We start from the raw sequence: 20,621 nt of genomic DNA on the forward strand, positions 1-20,621 counted from the left end.
TTTGTTAGTTGTGAGTGACAGAGGTTACAGAGCCAGCCAGGACCATTTCTAAAGTGTTAAGCTGACCTTAGGTAACAAGGTCACGAGGTTGGTTGGGGTCAGGATTGGTTGAGGAGAACTCTTGGCCTTTTGTGAAGAGCTTTTAAAAGGCCTTAACTTTTGGTTCCTCCCTGCTTGGCCATTTTCTAAAAGCCAGCACTATTTGGAAACTGACTTACTCGCTGACCTCCCTAGGCTAAGGGCACATGGACCACCAGATGCTGGCATTCAAATCTCTTCCCATTTGGTGGGATAGCCAAGACCATGGAGGGGACATGGGGACTCTCCCATCTCTCATGCTATAAGAATCATTTAATATCTTGGCATTATTTCCCTTTGGAAAGCCCTTTGGCTTCTCTGAGATTATGAGTTTAAATCAGTGTCTTTGATGATCTTGAGCAAGTCATTCAACCATTTAGAGACTCATTTTTTTCTCATCAACAAGATGAGACAGTGAGAATGCATGACACAGTATTGCTTTTTGTTATTCTTACTTTTATTTTGTTAGTCTGGGTAGTTAAAACACCAGGGCTGTTTTTGTCCCTGATAAACAAAGAATTAAGGACAGGACCCATTTTGTTGTTCATAGTCTCTCTCTAGGAATGAAGACGTTGGATTACTCTTGTTCTTGCAAACTATTCTTTATGTGTAATTGTTTGTATTCTAGAAGGTGGAATAAGACATTTTGAGCACCATTCCCAAGGGCTAACCCTCTGCCTTCATCCCCAAACTACTTAAGGACGTTAAGCTTCTAAGACTATGCACATGAGATATGCTCAGCATATGGTTGGATTTGGTTTCTCTGGCATCTAACTTGTCCATTGCTTATGCTGTACTTCAGACAAGGACTTCTTATTAAAAGAACTTTGCCTTTCCCCCTTGTGAACATTTTAAAGCACATTTGGACAGACATCTTTTGAAGAGGAATTCAGTGATTTGCTCATGTGTAACTTAACTGACACAGGGACATTTCCGCCTTGTTAACCTCTCTCCATCAATCTGAAAAGGAAATCAGCAAGACCTCACCACGAGTCCTCTCTACCTCTGCACTTCATTTTTTGCTTTCTTTTGAAAATCTGCTGGAATCTGGGTCTGACTTTTGAGTATTTTCCAGGCTTCCCGTCACAGGGATCTCAGCTCCCTGAAACAGTTGCCCCCAGCATTAGGGTCCCCCCAGAGGAGGCTACTCCAATGGCTAGACGTCCAGAGCCTCTCCCTCTCTCTACACCCCCCACACCATGGTGTCTGCCTGTTGAGGACTCGGGCATGCCTAGGGCACTTCTGGCTGCCAGATGCTCATCTAGTTCCTTCCGCCTCCACTTTAGGACAAAATGACCAAGGGAAGAAGAGGAAATGATTGTGTTAATGATCATGGCCTCACAAAAATCTAGGGTATATGCTGGAAGGACAGAATATGGGAAGGCTCAGAACACCTGATGGAGAAATCTGGATTTGTCTCTGATTCAATTCAACAAATTTTTATATGAGTAAAAATCAGTAAAATATGAACAATGGGGATGCATAAGACAAACAAGAAATAAGATGTGGGTGCACAATCTAGTCAAAGAGGAAGAAAAATATACACATATAGGACCAAACTTGCGCCTCTTGCCTTGGCAGGTGGGCTTTTTACCACTAGCACCACCAGGGAAGCCCTACAATTTAAATACAACCATGTAAATACAGACACAATGCTCGCAGGGACAGAGAGGAGGAAAGGAGTTATTCTTTTTTTTTAACTTAAAAAATACGTAGGTATTTATTGCAGATCTCCTGATGAGGTGGCAAAGGAAATTACACTGTGTCATACACAGCGAAACTTTTAACTTTTTATTTTATACTGGAGTATACCCAATTAACAATGTTGTGATAGCTTCAGGTGTATAGCAGAGTGACTCAGCCATACATATATATGTGTCCTTTCTCCTCCTAAAAAGGGAATTATTTTGATGGGAAGACTTCCTGAAGCCTGCCTGTAGGAGGCAGCATGTTAGCCTGTTTTTGAAGAATAGGAATGATTTAATGAATGGGTTTTGTTAGGGGGACAGAGGTCAGGGAGGATATTCCAGGAAAAGGGAAAAGGAAACAGCTTGAATGAAATCCTAGCAGAGGAAGCAAATGGTGAGAGGCATACAGGTAGGAGTGAGGGAGTAGGTTTTTGAAAAATTAAATATTAGTATGAAATTGCATTGAGGAAGAGAAATATGAAATTATAGTAGCTGGATGAAGAACAGGAAGAAAATTAAAAGACAATACATTTTAGAGAATTAGTTTAAAATTGGAAAAATCCTAGTTATTTAGACACTATTAAGATTAGGGTAGAGCTTAGAAAAGGAACGATAGTATTCCCACATGGGATAATTTTTATGTTTAGGATTACTGTAAGGATAAAGAAGATAATTTAGGTTAAGAGTTTAGTATTATGACAAACCCCTAAATGACAGTTGATACTGTTTTAAATTTATGTTTATTGCTATTATTATAGTTATATGAAACTCAAGTTCAAAAAACCAAGACTTGAAAGTGCTTGCCCCCAAGAAGAGAGGGAAGGAAAGTATCAAAAAACAACTCTAAGGATTTAAAGAGGGAACTTCCCTGGTGGTCCAGTGGTTAAGAGTCCACCTTCCAATGCAGGGGACACAGTTCGATTCCTGGTAGGGGAACTAAGATCCCACATGCCTCCAAGCAACTAAGCCCAGGCACCACAACTACTGAGCCTGCGTGCTCTAGAGCCATTCTCTGGAACAAGAGAAGTCCGTGTGCTGCAACAAAGAACCACCTCAGCCCCCACCCCCCAAAATATGGATTACGGATTTAGAGAACAGAAGTGCCAGTGCATCAGAAGTGAGGACAGGATCTGGGACATTTAGTGCTCTGTGGCCCTTTCCTCCAGCCTTGTGCTCTAAACACAAATGCAGCCAGCTTCTTCACAGCAGAAACCACTGCTGCTTCCCTATCAATTTCCTGCCCCTGACTCTAGTCCCCCAGCCAATGCCAGCCCCTTCCTCAAGGTTCTGCCCTCCTGCCAGCCAGAACGCAGGAGTATTTCTCTGTGCGCTCACAATGTGTTGCTTGTCCCTTGAGTCCGAGCACATTTGGGTGTCTGTCCCCTCCGCTGGGACTCCTTCAAGTGCCCTGCAATTAGTGGATGCCCAAGAGGCATTTATTGAAATAAAAGGACACAAGGTGAGTTTAAAGTTTACCATAGTTAAGTTTTTTCAGGTGGGTGTTGGGGATATTCCCCAAACCCTAGACGTGGGGGCGCGGGCGGGGGGGGAGTAAATTTACTTTTCTATAAGTCCTATTCCCTCAGGGTGACAGAAATTTAGGGGCCGTCTCCCACTTTTCCTTAGCACTACGTGTAGGACCTGGAGGGCTCACAGCTGTCTTGTCCTCGGTCTCCCATCTACATAGCTCACAGCTGAGATGTCTCTCATTCCTTGACTCTGCCTCTGAGGCACAAGGGAGCTCATCCTACCACCCTGGTGCCTTGGGGGCCAGCTGCTCAGATACTCACAGAGACATACCTGCTCTGTGCTGGGCTGTCTCTGGGGTCATCCAAAGGACAAGAGGACGACTGTTCTCTGCTCTCAGCCTCCCCAAACCCATCTGGGGTTTTCCTGTTTCCCAACACCACATCCCAGGCCAAGTTAGAAGAGGCCAGCGGGCGCAAGTATCCTTTCTCAGGGAACTGCCTGTAGTGATTTTTATCACTGTCTCCCAACCCAGCCTGGACTTTCCCCCTCCTTCCAAAGCAGATCGTCTTCTTGGCTCGAGAGTGGGGAAACTTGCTTTGATATATGCATCAGAATTTTTTATGTTATTGTTGTTGTTTTCTGTGTTCTGAGGGTCCCTCCAAGACCTGAACATGTTTTCTCCCTAAGCAACTTAAGAAAGTTTGTTTTCAAAGGAATAAATGAAAATTTCTCATGATTAAGATGAGCAACTCCAATGCTTCTTTTCCTGTGACTTCTAAATTTTTTGATGCCTATGTATAACTGCTTTGTTATTTTATTTCTATATCTAGCAAATCTACATCTTGGTATTTACCCCAGAGAAATACTCACACTTGTCTGAAAGAGCTGAATCCGAGGATTTACAAAATAAAAAATACTGGTGACTAGTTGAATTTCTGTCGATATGAGGACTAGTTAAATAATTTATGAATAGCTACAATGGAATAACATGCAGCTGTTAAAAGATTTGTTGGAACTTTGTGTGCTGACATGGAAAAATATTCATAACATAGTTTTAAGCAAAATTTTGCTTTGATATTGTAAAAATAAAACTTTATGTATGAAGATATATCAATATCACAGCAAAAGAGTAATGATAATTATCTTTTTGGTCCTAGGAGATTAAGTATAGATTTAATTTTCTGATGTGGACTTTTCTATTTTTCCATATTTTTCTATAATAACCACATATTACTTTGGAATAAGAAAAAAATTTAAGTTGATACAGGTAAATACAAATAATAAAGAGTAAATAAAGGATCTCTAAATATTATTTTAATATTTTAATAACATTAATAGACAAAAATTGTAATTTCAATTCAAAATCAAACAGGAGTGCCTGTTACATCTTGTGAAAAATATATAACACTTGGAGAAGCCTATGTATATGGTTTTAGAAACTGAAATCTATTATCATTAATTAAATAACAGGCCAAAAATGGCTTGAACTTTGAAGTGTCAAAAGTTTTTCCTCTACTAATTGAGGCATCGAATATCCTCTGGTCTCAGTTCAGTTGCTCAGTTGTGTCCGACCTTTTGTGACCCCATGGACTGCAGCATGCCAGGCTTCCCTGTCTGTCACTAACTCCCAGATCTTGCTCAAACTCATGTCCATTGAGTCGGTGATGCCATCCAGCCATCTCATCCTCTGTCATCCCCTTCTCCTCCTGCCTTCAATCTTTTCCAGCATCAGGGTCTTTTCCAATGAGTCAGCCCTTTGCGTCAGGTGGCCAAAGTATTGGAGCTTCAGCATCACTCCTGCCAATGAATATTCAGGATTGATTTCCTTTAGGATTGACTGGTTGGATCTCCTTACAGTCCAAAGGACTCTCAAGAGTCTTCTTCAACACCACAGTTCAAAAACATCAATTGTTCGGCACTCAGCTTTCTTTATGGTACAACTCTGACATCCATACATGACTACTGGAAAACCCATAGCTTTGACTATACAGACCTTTGTCAGCAAAGTAACATCTCTGCTTTTTAATATGCTGTCTAGGTTTGTCATACCCTTCCTTCGAAAGAGCAAGTGTCTTTTTATTTCATAGCTGCAGTCATTCTGGTGCCCAAGAAAGTAAAGTCTGTCACTCTTTCCACTGTTTCCCCATCTATTTGCCATGAAATAGACATCTATTCATCCTCTGGTCTAGCTGCCTGATTAAGGGAAGAGTGGGGGGTGGTAATGGGAAATAGTGGGATATAGGAATCTTAAATGTTTCAACTACAAAGGTATCTGGCCATATGGTAGAGAAAAGAGAAGAGGAAATGCATATTGAATCAAAAACAGTGTGGTGATAACGGAAGCTGAGAATGAATCCATTTTCTCCATGTGTGTCTACAGGGAAAAAAGAAATCAATCAAGTCATTTTTTGAATTAAGCACCATGCTAATTACCCCTAAGGGACAGACAGGAAGCTTGCAATTTACTTATAAGAACCTTTCTGCATTGTGGTCTCTTTTCTTACCACTGCCTCCCTTGCTTTTCAGCTCTTAGTCTCTGCCAGGATATTCCCTGAGGCTGGAATGCCTGTGAGGCTGTCTCCCTCCTCATCCCCAGCCCGCCAACTGATCCTTTAAGAAGATCAAATGTCTTCTCTTGAAAGCTTTCCTGCAGCCAGCCGGCAGCACTGTTCTCCCGGAGCTCTCTCCTGGTCCGCATTGTGCCAGCAATCAGTGACCTGTGAAATAGTTGAGGGCAGGGTCTAACTCTACCCTTAGCACCTAGCATAGTGTTTGGCACATGGTGGATACTCACTAAGTATGCATGGACTGAATGGGGAAATTACTCATACATTCAAAGCCATGATACAACAATAATGATGTCTGAGCAGTTAATAATAGTAATAGCCGACATTTGTTCTCTGCTTCAGATACTATTCTCAGCACTCTATCTTCACAGTCTTATTTAATCTAAGCTATAGCTCTATGAAAAAAAAGCATGATTTGTATTTCTATCTACAGATGAAAACGCTGAGAACCAGAGAGGTCAAGTTATCTGCTTGGGTTTTTTGTTAACATAGCAAAAATTAATGTGTTTTTTTTTTTGACATGGAAAAATGCACTCACTTTACTTTTTGAATTTTTTTTTTGTATTGGAGTATAGCCAATTAACAATATTGTGATAGTTTCAGGTGCACAGCAAAGGAACTCAGCCATACATATACATGTATCCATTCTCCCCCAGGTGGCATAATGGTAAAGAATCCACCTGCCAATGCAGGAGACACAAAAAAACGAGGGTTTGATTCTGGGGTTGGGAAGATCCCCTGGAGTAGGAAATGGCAACCTTCTCCAGCATTCTTAACTAGAAAACTCCATGGACAGAGGAACCTGGCGGGCTACAGTCCATGGGGTCACAAAGAGTCGGACATAACTGAGTGACATGGCACGCATTCTCCCCCAAACTCCCCTTCCATTCAGGCTGCCATTTAACATTAGGCAGAGTTCCCTGTGTTACACAATAGGTAAAGGCAGGCTTCTTAATTCCTCTGGATTCCAGTCTCCTCAGATGTGAATGAGGGCACTTGATGCTATGATCTACAAGATCACCTTCAGTTTGGAAAATCTGTGACTTAATAGTCAGGGATGTGATTAAAATGCAAGGCATGTAAATGGTGGAATAGTGACAGATGGCTTAGCCCTTCTTTCCCTTTTTTAAGGCTGTATGACTTGTTGCTGACTTGTACCAGCGAGATTCTGCTAAGGATACACACTCTGAGATAGTCTGAGGCCCCACATCTTTCTGGACACAGGCCAGGCCAGCCCTGGTGGCTCAGAGGAGAGGTGGAGCCCTCTGAGATTACAAAGCACAGCAGATCACCAGGGCTAGAAAGGGTGTGGGGTGAAGAAAGGCATGGGTAGAGGTAGACCCATCTCTGCCTTTTGTCCCCTTGGTGTGCACACGTCCAGTTAGTGAGTCTCACCTGCCACACAGCTTGTGTCTGTCTCTCCTTCCCATAGTTTCCATCTAGTTTCGGTTTCAAGAACTTCTCTGATGTACTTCAGTGACCTCCCTCAGCATCTCTCCTCTTTCTAGTTCACCTTACCGCAAGATGTCAAATTTATTACATTCATCAGTCTGATCCCACAACTCCAGGCCTGCACATCGATTTCAGTCCCTTCCCATTCTTTTTTTTTTAATTGGCAGATAATTGCTTTACAATATTGTATTGGTTTCTGCCATATATCAACATGAATCAGCCATAGGTATACATAAGTCCCCTCCGTCTTAAACCTCCCTCCCACTCCTCTAGGCTGTCACAGAGCACTGAGTTGAGCTCCCTGCATCCTACAGCAAATTTCCACTGGCTATCTATTTTACACATGGTAACATATATGCTTTCATGCTACTCTCTCAATTCACCCCACCCTCTCCTTTCCCCCGTTTGTAACAAGTCTGTTCTCTATGTCTGCATGCCCATTCTTTATCCTTCGTGTTCTGGTTCTAAACTCTGCATTTTCATTTCCATCCACTTACAAGAAAACCATCACACCACTATCTGTGTCTGTTGAAACCAGACCCAGTTCAACGTCATTTGCTTTGCAAAAGCTTTCCCAAATATTCACAAGCTTAAATTCCCATAGCACTTCCCGGTGCCTCTGCTTTAGCAGATCACAACCAAACTTGTACTTAACATTAATTTTGTAAATTTGCTTCTGATTGGTTGTGAGTTCCAGGAGAGAAGGAATCCCATGTTTTCACATTTCTCATCAGGGCTGGTACCAATCTTTTACCCAGTGGGCACCTGTTAGCTTTGACTATGTGAAAGAATGTAGAAATGTCTAGGCCATGTTCATCAGAGTTGAACACTGATGAACAGGAGCCAACACTGTCTATCTTAAACTAAGGAAAAGAATGTATAGGGTCTGTCTTGCTGAAAGCCAGATGTCAGTGCCAGGTAAAAGGAAACTGGCAGTGGTTGCTGCAGAGTTTTCTGCTTTGGGGCTTCTACCCTGATTACTAGTATTTCTCTGTATCCTACTGTGTATCTCTGCAATTTGGGGGGCAGGAGTTTGCCCTGTGACCTCAGTTCTCTGATGGATTTAAGAAGACATTTATTTTCCATTTGTTTAGGATTTTTCTTTTTTGTGTGGATGGAAGCGACAACTCCTTACACATGGGACAGGAGACTGGAAGTGTCTGTAGGGTCTACTTTGGAATAAGAAAGAATCTGATGACAGGTTCATTCGTGTCATATTTTAGATTCCACACAGAAGTGATATGACATAGTATTTGTCTTTCTCTTTCTGGCTTACTTCACTTAGTACGATAATCTCTAGTTCCATTCATATTGCTGCAAATGGCATTATTTTGTTCTTTTTTATGGCTGAGAATTATCCCACTGAATATATGTACCACACAAAGGAAGGCATTTATGAAACAGAAACAGACTCACAGACACAGAACAAACTTGTGGTTGCCAAGGGAGAGACAATTGGGGAAGGGATGGAGTGGAAGGTTAGCAGATTTAAGCTATTATATAGAGAGACAACAGAATGGATAAACAACAAGGTCTTACTATATAACACAGGGAACTATATTCAATACCCTGTGATAAACCATAATGCCAAAGAATAAAAAAAAAGAATGTATATATACATATATAACTGAATCACTTTTCTGTATAGCAGAAATTAACACAACATTGTAAATCAACTATACTTCGATTTTTAAAAATTAAAAAAGAAAGGAAAAATCAGATGAAAGAAAGGAAAGGACCCAGGACATGTCTGGGTGCTTGTGCAGTAGACATTGATCTTTTAGGCATCCTTCCATTGACATGACTTAGCCTCAACAAGGCCCAGGATCCCTCCTCTCTCCCTTCCAACTTCATGTCCCAAGGAGGAATTAGCACACCTATGGCCAAGGTCACTGGGTTACATAGTAAGGACGTGGCCTCTGGGGCCCAGGCCTGTCTGGTAGGGCTGCCTCTCGAAGGAGGAGGAGTCTGTGAACTGCGCAGAATCACAAGCAGCATCTACTTCACAGTCAGAAGTCCATTTGGAAAGTCTGGCAGAAAGAGGAAGGATAAATTCACCTCTAGAAAAGGCAAATAATGGGTAAGAAAAGAGTTATCATTGACCAACCCCTATAAGTTGGAGAATGAAAACATGTCTTTATTTTCAAAATAAAAATGTTGCTCTCATTCTTAGTAGTCTGTTGTATCTTGTAGACTATAGAGGTAGAGGCTGGAGGGGGGAAAAGCACATACAGCAAAGAAGCTGATCTTAAACCCACTGCTGATTTGAATCATATAATTGAAGAGTCAGTTGCAATGGAAAGAGAAAATTTCTGTAAATTCCAGGGACTGTTCTCTTTTCATGTTGGTGGAAACTTAAAGACCCTAGTGCTGGGAAATATTGAAGGCAGGAGGAGAAGGGGACGACAGAGAATGAGATGGTTGGATGGCATCACCGACTCAATGGACATGAGTTTGAGCAAGCTCCAGGAGTTGGTGATGGACAGGGAAGCCTGGCCTGCTGCAGTCCCTGGGTCACAAAGAGCTGGACACGACTGAGTGAATGAACTGAACTGAGGATGTGATTGAAGGTAAGTTGGTCAGCAGGATAAATGAGTGGGAAGAGAGGGTCAAGTAAGAAGGTGTGTGGGATGGGGTGGAGGGGCATCTAGCTATCATGGCAGCTTCTGAAAGCAGACCCACTGCTGGCAGGATTTTGTGGAGTAAAGAAGAGGTCAGGACTAGAGTTGGGGTAGGCGGTTATTATGTGTTCAAGCAGAGGAAGGACATCTCCCTCCCTTTGGGACCATGGCGAAGATAACAGTTTGGCTGCAAAGGCAGACAACATGGACCCAGAAGAATGGGGCAGGGATGATCCCATACCAACACCCTAACACTTAGTCTATGGTCTCTTCTCTGATGAGCATTGTTCCTGTATCAGTTTCCCAGGATTGCTGTAATAAGGTGTCACAAACTATGAGGTTTAAACAACAGAAATTCATTGCCTCTCAGTCTGGAAGCTGGAACTCTGAAACTAGGGACTTGGCAGGATTGGTTCTTCCTAAGGTCTCTGAGGAAGAACCTGCCCCACACCTCTCTCCTAGCTTCTGCTGGTTTGCTGACAGTCTTTGGTATTCCTAGCTTGTAGGTTCATCACTCCAATTTCTGCCTTCACCTTCATATGGTGTTTTCCCTGTAACTTCACGCAGCCCTCTTATTATAAGGACACTAATGCAGGAGACACGGGCTCAATCGCTGGGGAAGATCCACCAGAGGAGGAAATGACAACCCACTCCAGTATTCTTGCCTGGGAAATCCCATGGACAGATAAGCCTGGCACGTTACAGTCCATATGGTCAAAAAAGAGTCAGGCACAATTTAGTGACTAAACAATGACAACAATAATAATGGACTGGGGTCCTTCCTACTATAGTATGACACCATTCTAATTTTTTAAAAAATCATTTTTGGTCATGCCATATGGCATGCGGAACTTCCCTGACCAGGGATCAAACTTGTGCCCCACACATTGTAAGCACAGAGTCTTAACTACTGGACCACAAGGGAAGTCCTGACACCATCTTAATTAATTACATCTGGAACCACACTATTTCCATATAAGATCATACCCTGAGTTACTGGATTACATTCTGAGTCACATATTTGTTTTCAGTTCAGTTCAGTCGCTCAGTCATGTTTGATTCTTTGTGACCCCATGAACCGCAGCACACCAGGACTCCTTGTCCATCACCAACTCCTGGAGTCCACCCAAACCCATGTCCATTGAGTTGGTGATGCCATCCAACCATCTCATTCTCTGTTGTCCCCTTCTCCTCCTGCCCTCAATCTTTCCCAGCATCAGGGTCTTTTCAAATGAGTCAGCTCTTCACATCAGGTGGCCAAAGTACTGGAGTTTCAGCTTCAACATCAGTCCTTCCAGTGAACACCCAGGACTGATCACCTTTAGGATGGACTGGTTGGATCTCCTTGCAGTCCAAGGGACTCTCAAGAGTCTTCTCCAACACCACAGTTCAAAAGCATCAATTCTTCGGCACTCAGCTTTCTTTATAATCCAACTCTCACATCCATATATGACCACTGGAGAAACCATAGCCTTGACTAGACAGACCTTTGTTGGCAAAGTTGCGTCTCTGCTTTTTAATATGCTGTCTAGGTTCAGTTCAGTTCAGTTGCTCAGTCGTGTCCGACTCTTTGCAACCCCATGAATCACAGCATGCCAGGCCTCCCTGTCCATCACCAACTCCCGGAGTTCACTCAGACTCATGTCCATCGAGTCAGTTACACCATCCAGCCATCTCATCCTCTGTCATCCCCTTTTCCTCCTGCCCCCAATCCCTCCCAGCATCAGAGTCTTTTCCAATGAGTCAACTCTTTGCATGAGGTGGCCAAAGTACTGGAGTCAGCTTCAGCATCATTCCTTCCAAAGAAATCCCAGGGCTGATCTCCTTAGAATGGACTGGTTGGATCTCCTTGCAGTCCAAGGGACTCTCAAGAGTCTTCTCCAACACCACAGTTCAAAAGCATCAATTCTTCAGCGCTCAGCCTTCTTCACAGTCCAACTCTCACATCCACACATGACCACAGGAAAAACCATAGCTTTGACTAGACGGACCTTTGTTGGCAAAGTTGTGTCTCTGCTTTTTAATATGCTGTCTAGGTTAGGGAAACACTATTCAACCATTCACAATTTCCTTTTTATAAATCAGCAGATTGGGGTTCAGAGAAGCCAAATCCATTGCCATGGTCATCAAGCTTGTGAGAGTCAGAGTCAGAATTTAAACCAAAGACTGAAATGCCTTCTCTGTGAACTGAGGGTTAATGAAGAGAACATGGAAAGTTCTGGTTGCAAGAAAGTTAGCAGCAATCAGTGTGGGCACTGAACTTATCAAGTAGTAGTAGCGTTATTGCCAAGTGGCCAAGGGCTTAGTCAAGCTGGCAACATAAAATTCTCATGACAGATTTACACCATTAAATGTCAGTTGATGTATTTTAATAACTCACAATATTTATGCACCTTGGGATGGGAATGGCAGTTTGGGGAGTTGGAAAGTCCTGCTCCAATTTTGGGGGAAAAGTCAGTGAGTGCTATTTTTAGAGCAGAAGGTGAGAAAAAAAAGATTATGACACTAACAATAGCTAGTATCTCCCCAGTGCTTTACAGTTTGTACAGGATGCTCCTGTGCAGTACCTAGGGCCATCCTTAACTTACTGATGAGGAAAAGTGAGGCACAAAAGCACTTATGTGACCTTCCCAAGATTTCCCAGAATCCCCTTAGATGTCTTCTTCACAGACAACAGCTGAAGCAGTGACAACTACAAGACATCACTAAAAGAGCACAGGGTAGAGAAAAGAGAGAAGAGGCAGAAGCCTAGTCCACCAAGACCATGTTTTGACCACATGGAAGAGACAAGGTGTGAGTGGATTCACACAGGACAGAACCATAAATCGAGGGAGAAAAAAATGATGATAAACAGCATCAGATGCTGGGGGAAGGTTGAGAGAATGAAGATGGAAAAAATGTCACAGGATTTGGAAATGAGCAGTCAGTTCACTGGTGACCCCTTCAAGGTTTCAGGAGAGCAGTGGGAGGAAGCCGGAGTGCAGGGGGTGGGGTTGAGGAAACGGGATGATGAGTGGCTCCATTTTTCATTCAGAAAGTTTGGCAGGGCAAGGGAAGAGAGAACAGGCTCATAGCTGGAGGGCACAGCAGGACCCAGCAAAGGTTTTTCCAAGGGGGATGCAGGGGGACTTGTGCATGTCTGGAATACATCTGATTTCAAGGCTGGCCTCTATTTCCAGATGTGCCACACTCCGTGATGACTACAATAATGTCTCCATCTGTCAGCCGAGCCATGGTCCTTCTGCTCCCACAAAGGTTTCCATGTTTACTGACATATGTTATTCATTTTGTTGCACTGTCGTGGACAGTGTGTTGCCTAACTCTTCTCAGAGGAGTCCTTGCACTGGATTTATATCTACATTACCATTCAGCACCATTTATTGCAGAGTGACCAAGACCCGGGGGTTTGAAGTGGGACAGAGCTGGGTGTGAACACTGGCTCCACCAGCCAGGCAGTCTTGGGTCAGTTCATGTCCCTTAACCTCAGTTTCCTCATCTGGAAATCAGGGGTTGGCTCTATCACAGAGTGTGGTCAGTAGCAATAAATGAGCTAATTTGTGGACAGTGCTGAACACATTGCCTGGAACATCCTCAACACAGTTCCTGGAATATAAACACTCAGTCCATGGCAGCTGTCAGGAGTCTTGGGTGAAGCAATAAAAAAGTAACACTACTACTGAATGGTCTGGGAGCATTTGTTTTTACTTTTTGCACCTCCACACTGTCCAGCAATCATACACAGTCTCCTTTTACCAGGCTCTTCTTTAGCTCAGAGATTGGGGGTGCTGAGTCGGCTCCGCTCCACACCAGCACAGACCCCTCCCCCCTCATTCCTCCACTATCAGTTCAGCCTGTGTGTGTGTGGGAAAAGAGATCCAAGTCCTTTCAAACTGATCTGAGATGAAGGGGGGAGGGGAAGGAAAGGAGAGAAAGGACACCAAAGGAAACTCTTTGATCTAAAAAAAAAAATGCCTCTGCAACACACACACACACACACACACACACACACACGCATTTGGTTTCTCTCTGACCAGTCTGTGTCCACAAGCCTTCCTTTCTGAGGCCTTAAAGACAAAGATAAGAACATTCCTGAGAGTTTCTACTTTTTTACCTCCTTAGCCTCTAAAATCATGAATGGATTAGGTTCTTGGAAAAATGACAGAATTGTAAGAAATGCTGTACCTTTCAGAAAAGCTCTCTGTTTAGGGGAATAAATGGGGTGAGCGGTGGAGAGATGAAGCGAGGGCAGAGCCACTGAATAGCTGCAGGCCAGACTGCCCCAGAAACCCAGACAAATATAAACAAATATCCATGCCCACTGTGATTTTCTTTCAAGTTTTCTCAGCTCTTCACAAATACCACTTCTCCTTTGATCAAAGTTTCTTCTGAAGACCTAGGGGGAAAGATGGAACAGGCTTCCTGCTGCTCTCACCCCATTTTATCTCATGGAGACCTACTGATGATGAGGAAAAGGGCCACTTGGCCAGGGAGCCCACACATCTCTGCTCCTGGAATGTGCTCCCTACAGTACTCTCCGCTGTCAGGGGAAGAGTGATTGCCTCTCCAGAGTGTGAAGATAAACAGATTTCTCTGTCTGTGAAGCTTGTTCCCAGCACCACCTACCCACCCCTGCTCTGGAAGGACCCTTCAGGCCATCCCCCTGCTTTAAAAACACCCCAAATATGACTGCTCTGCACCCAGTCACATGTTCTTGCCATCTCAGGATCCCCTGGGGCAGGTAGCACAACTTGGGCTTTTAGGAGGCGGCAATGCCAAGACAAACTGGTTCAAAAATAGGTGAGCAGGGACTTCCCTGGTGGTTCAGTGGTTAAAAATCTGCCTTGCAATGCCAAGGATGTGGGTTCAATCCCTGGTTTGGGAACTAAGATCTCACATTCCTGGCAGCCAAAAACCAAAGCATAAAACAGAAGCAGTACTGTAACAAATTTAATAAAGACTTTTAAAATGGTCCACATTAAAAAAAAAAGTCTTTAAAACAAAAGCACTGCCTCCCTCCAAATAGGTGAGCAAACAGAAAAATGGGAAAGAGAAGGGTATTAACACACAGTGGTTCTCTGATGCTACATCTGCCACCTGAGAATAGCTGCTTGAATTTCTGGGGATGCCTATCCATCTTGCCAGTATGTCTGCAGCAACTCCTGTTTCTGTTATCTTTAAGCTGGCTGTGGACCCAGGTGTTCATGGCAGCCACCTCCCCCTCCACCAGAGGAGATTCTCTGAAGCCCCAGTGCATCTTATTTGCTTGCCGTCTGATTCAGTAGTACAGGGTGGGTGTGGAGCATGGTTACTTCTGGAAGGGATGCAAGTAGTCATCCAACTAAATACTTAAAATAGTTCAGTAAAAAGCCTGACAGGTGAGTATTTCCATCAGTGAATAATTGTGGGAGGTGGGAGGGTAGGGAGCAGTTTGGTCACCAGAAGCCATGGAAAGGCCTACTCTCAAAATTCTTCTTCCTTTTCAGGGCAAAAGCAATAGACTTTGTTGTCAGGACACTGACAGTTACCTACTGGCATGATTTGCAAGCCTGGATTTAGCTTTTCAAAGAGAAGGCCCCACATAAATCGAAGAAGTAAACACTGTCCCCTAATGGACTCACACAGGCAAATCTCACGTCTGGTGGTAGGAATGAAACACAGAAAAACACAGTCCCCAGGCCAGGCAGGAATGTTAAACCGATAACCTTTCAGAATTGACAATTGGGTCAATAATCCCCCAGCAGCAGGTAACAAAAGGCTGCTTGATGAGTTGCAGACAGAGGTCCCCGCCAGAGGCCCCTAGTGGTCAGAAGTCCGTTCTCTGGTGTCTTCCTGCTTTTGTCCCAGAGAAATCTTTCCAGGCTCTGAGTTCCCTTCTGGCGCCAGCTCTTGGGGCACGTGAGGGAGGGAGGGAGGAAAGGCTTCTCTATCCCCCCTGGCAGCAAGGGAAGAAATTGGGTCTGCCTCTGTCCTTGGAGCTGCATCCCTGGGCTGTGGGTGAAGGGCTGTCCCGAGGAAAATGGAGAAGATTTAATACCCTCAGCTGGATTCCCAATGGCGTACAGGATCGTGGGCTTTGGGGGCCTGGCACCCGTTCTCCTTGGGAGCCTAAGAAAGAAGCAGCTGTCTGTCTGATCTCAGCAGAAGGGGACAGCACTCACCCCTCAGCCAAAGTTGCAGGCATGAAAGCTCAGTGCTGGCACCCATGGATGTGTCTCCTTTCTTTCGCACCAGTTCTTCCACACACCCCCACCCCACCCCAGCATCCATCCTTAAATTCTTAGCTTGAATTCACCTTTCTGAGGTATCTATGTGATGTTGCTCCCCTCCCACCTCCTCTTTTGTGCTTTAATCTCAATCCCTTTCCTGGACTTGGTCCGATTTGTGATGTGTGTATACTTGTCTCATCTAGACCTGAGGGCCCCTAGGGTTGGGAGGATGTCTATCTGGCTGGCCTGGTTGCTATGTATTCAGTGTGAGTGAATGGAGAAATGAACAAATCACACCCAGGACATCTCTCCCAAGTGTCCCTTTCATTGTTCCAAAATGCTTTTCTCCTTTTCAACTAACTTTCACAAAGGGTCTTTTAGGTATCTGGTGCCCTAGTGGAGGACACAGGGAATAAATGCTAACAAGTAACAATGCTCACGTGCACGCTCAGTCATATCTGACTTTCTGTGACCCCATGGACTGTAGCCGCCAGGCCCCTCTGCCCATGGGATTTCCCAGGCAAGAATAATGGAGTGGGCAGCCACTTCCTTCTCCAGAGGATCTTCCCAACCCAGGGACTGACCCTGAGTCTCTGGCACCTCCTGCACTGGCAGGTGGGTTCTTTAACTGCACCACCTGGGAAGCTCGCCACGGGCTAGTCTCTCTGCTGAGCACTTTTATTTATTTGTCTAGACCTCACAACTTTGTAAGTGAGCATCATTACTATAAGTTCCATTTGATGGATAAAGAAATTGAGTTTTTGTGGCTTGCCTGATATTGCACAGCTAGGAAATGGCAGTGGCAGAGCAAGGATCCTGAGAGGCCATCTGCAGAGCCCACACCCAGGTCATTCTGTCAATCGTTCTATAGCAGCCAACGGGCACTGCTCCATAAAGGGAGTGCTCAAAAGCTCGAGGGCCTCCAGTGGATGTGCTACTAGACTAAGAAAGAAATGTTAGGTAAAAATGTACCCATTAGCTTGGAAAGGCTGGTTCCCACTTCTGTTTAGTAAGCTGTCATAGTCAGAATGGCAAACAGCTTGAGTAGCCCCCTTTAGAAATCCCCTCCTCTCAGACTTTAATAGAAAGGCAAAGTTTATGACAATTCACATTAAGATGTAAAAGGCAAGTGGCTTAATTTTCCTTCCTAACTTCTAGAAAGGAGCTTGCTAACACAAAAGAGCCCCTGAATAACTTCAGGTTTTGGGATGAGGGACAGCAGCCCGGGGCTACCCAGACAGGCATCTGCAGACTCTGGCTGCAGTTACAGGAGAATTGGAGGGCGTGGGTGGGCGGTGGAGGGCTGCTGTCCCAACCACGCTGCAATCTGTCACAAAGGGAAGCCAGTCCATAGATGTCCCCTTCCCAATGGGGCTCCCTTCCAGGGTCTGACCTTCTATTTTCTGTAAAACATTCACTTTTCTTATTCTGTAGGATCCCCACCAACAATCCTGTGATTGAATAAATATGAAAAAAAGACAGGAGCAGCTTTTCCCTTCAGAAAATTGTGCTAACAAACGGATGGCTGGAGGAAGGATCAGGTAATAGCCTTGAAGGAAGGGTGGGAGTGGGCCCTGCAGGCTGGCAGCAGAGAGAAGGAAGTCAAGTGGTCCTAGGAAGCATCACTATGAACAAAGCCAGTGGAGGTCATGGAATTTCAGTTCAGCTATTTCAAATCCTAAAAGCTGATGCTGTGAAAGTGCTGCACTCAATATGCCAGCAAATTTGGAAAACTCAGTCCTGTGGCCACAGACTGGAAAAGGTCAGTTTTCATTCCAATCCCAAAGAAAGGAAATGCCAAAGAATGCTCAAACTACCACACAACTGTGCTCATCTCACTCACTAGCAAAGTAATGCTCAAAATTCTCCAAGCAAGGCTTCAACAATATGTGAACTAAGAATTTCCAGATGTTCAAGCTGGATTTAGAAAAGGTAGAGGAACTAGAGGTCAAACTGCCAACATGTGTTGGATCATAGAAAAAGCAAGCACGTTCCAGAAAAACATCTACTTCTGCTTCATTGACTACACTAGAGCCTTTGACTACGTGGATCACAACAAAGTATGGAAAATTCTTAAAGAGATGGGAATACTAGACCACCTTACTTGCCTCCTGAGACATCTGTATGCAGGTCAAGAAGCAACAGAGCTCAAAAGGGAACTACGGACTGGTTCCAAATTGGGAAATGAGTACATCAAGGCTGTATATTGTCACCCTGCTTATTTAACTATTATGCAGAGTACATCATGTGAAATGCCTGGCTGGATGAAACACAAGGTGAAATCAAGATTGCCAGGAGAAATACCAATAACCTCAGACATGCAGATGACACCACCCTTATGGCAGAAAGTGACGAGGAACTAAAGAGCCTCTTGATGAAAGGGAAAGAGGAGAGTGAAAAAGCTGTCTTAAAACTCAACATTCAAAAAATGAAGATCACGGTATCTGGTCCCATCACTTCATGGCAAATAGATGGGGAAACAATGGAAACAGTGAGAGACTTTATTTTCTTTGGCTACAAAATCACTTTGGATGGTGACTGCCGCCATGAAATTAAAAGACACTTGCTCCTTGGAAGAAAAGCTATGACCCACCTACATAGCATATTAAATAGAGACATTACTTTACCAACAAAGATCCATCTAGTCAAATCTATGGTTTTCCCAGTAGTCATGTATTGTATGTGAGAGCTGGACCATAAAGAAAGCTGAGTGCTGAAGAACTGATGCTTTTGAACTGTGGTGTTGGAGAAGACTCTTGAGAGTCCCTTGGACTGCAAGGTGATCTAAGCAGTCAATCCTAAAGGAAATCAATCCTGGATATTCATTGGCAGGACAGATGCTGAAGCTCCAATACTTTGGCCACTGGATAGGAAGAACTGACTCATTGGAAAAGACCCTGATGCTGGGAAGGATTGAAGACAGGAGAAGGGGACAACAGAAGATGAGATGATTGGATGGCATCACCAACCTGATGGATGTGAGTTTGAGCAAGCTCCAGGAGTTGGTGATGGACAGGGAAGCCTGGCATGCTGTAGTCCATGGGGTCGTAAAGAGTCAGACATGACTGAGCGACCAAACTGAACTGATAGATGTATACATAAAACTGAGGATGCCCTACATGGATGTAATTGAACACAACATACTGCTGGTAAAACGATGGAGTGTAGAATAAAGAACCTTTAACTTAAAAATGGTGGGATTAAAGGTCAAGTTACCTAGTAACTGGAGAACTTTGCCTCAAACAAGTATGGAGTTGACCCCAAACAAATCAGATAAAAAGTGAGTACAGTCATCCAGTTTGTGTTTCTGATTACCCAGCACCATGGCAGGAGCAGGGGAGTAGAGACTCGGAAGAAGAGCAAGGGGGCCAGCAGCAAAGTCCACCCTCAACAGGCACTGAGCTCATTTCAGCCAAGAACAGCCCAGAAAGGTCACCCTTGCATTCTCTTGAGCCCAGCTGTAGTGCCAACTTAATGACAATTAGCATTATTCTGTTTACATTTTCGAAATATTTCTGGGGGAAGACAGTACCATAACACTTAGACATTTAAAAAAATACTACAGACTGGACTGAACTCCTCTTACTGCAGCAAGCTACCAGATCAGAGAGACCATGTGTTCTCTCTGATCTTGCTGACCCAAAGCTCTTGCTCTTGACCGTCCTACTGCAGTGGAACCACTTGAGCTTTAAAGGGCACAGTACCCAAGACCCATAGCTTGTAGAGTGGGATTAACGCTAGGACATATCTATCTCAGTTCAGTTCAGTCGCTCAGTAGTGTCCGACTCTTTGCAACCCCTTGAACTGCAGCATGCCAGGACTCCCTGTCCATCACCAACTCCAGGAGTCCACCCAAACCCATGTCCATCGAGTCAGTGATGCCATCCAACTGTCTCATCTTCTGTCGTCCCCTTCTCCTCCTGCCCTCAATCTTTCCCAGCATCAGGGTCTTTTCAAATGAGTCAGCTCTTCACATCAGGTGGCCAAAGTATTCACATTTTAGCTTCAACATCAGTCCTTCCAATGAACACCCAGGACTGATCTCCTTTAGGATGGACTGGTTGGATCTCCTTGTAGTCCAAGGGACTCTCAAAAGTCTTCTCCAACACCACATATCTATCTAAGACTGTGGAAAACTGAAAGAAGTCATCCAACGAGTTCAGCATAATCCCAGTATCTTCTAGAAACTGCCCCTCATCACTGCAACTTCAGAGATTCTCCTCCCAGCCCCTACTAGTTATATAACACATAGCTAGCGATGGCACCCCACTCCAGTACTCTTGCCTGGCAAATCCCATGGACAGAGGATCCTGGTGGGCTGCAGTCTATGGGGTTGTGAAGAGTCGGACACGACTGAGTGACTTCACTTTCACTTTTCTCTCTCATGCATTGGAGAAGGAAATGGCAACCCACTCCAGTGTTCTTGCCTGGAGAATCCCAGGGATGGGGGAGCCTGGTGGGCTGCCGTCTATGGGGTCGCACAGAGTCGGACACGACTGAAGTGACCTAGCAGCAGCAGCAGCATGTAGTCGCTACTTA

The 20,621-nt window shown here is 44.3% G+C and overlaps 1 protein-coding gene across 1 annotated transcript in view; it reads right to left on the reverse strand.

Moving 5' to 3' along the window:
• The window catches only part of PRTG (protogenin), a 167,221-nt gene extending 165,809 nt beyond the window's left edge, over positions 1-1,412 (reverse strand). Inside the window, exon 1 of the mRNA XM_010836842.1 lies at positions 1,277-1,412. Within this exon, the coding sequence (XP_010835144.1) occupies positions 1,277-1,412 (136 nt within the window). The remainder of the gene's footprint in view (positions 1-1,276) is intronic.
• Positions 1,413-20,621: the final 19,209 nt, after the last annotated feature.

Source organism: Bison bison, unplaced genomic scaffold, assembly GCF_000754665.1.
Source record: "Bison bison bison isolate TAMUID 2011002044 unplaced genomic scaffold, Bison_UMD1.0 scf7180017864066, whole genome shotgun sequence".
Classification (NCBI taxonomy): domain Eukaryota; kingdom Metazoa; phylum Chordata; class Mammalia; order Artiodactyla; family Bovidae; genus Bison; species Bison bison.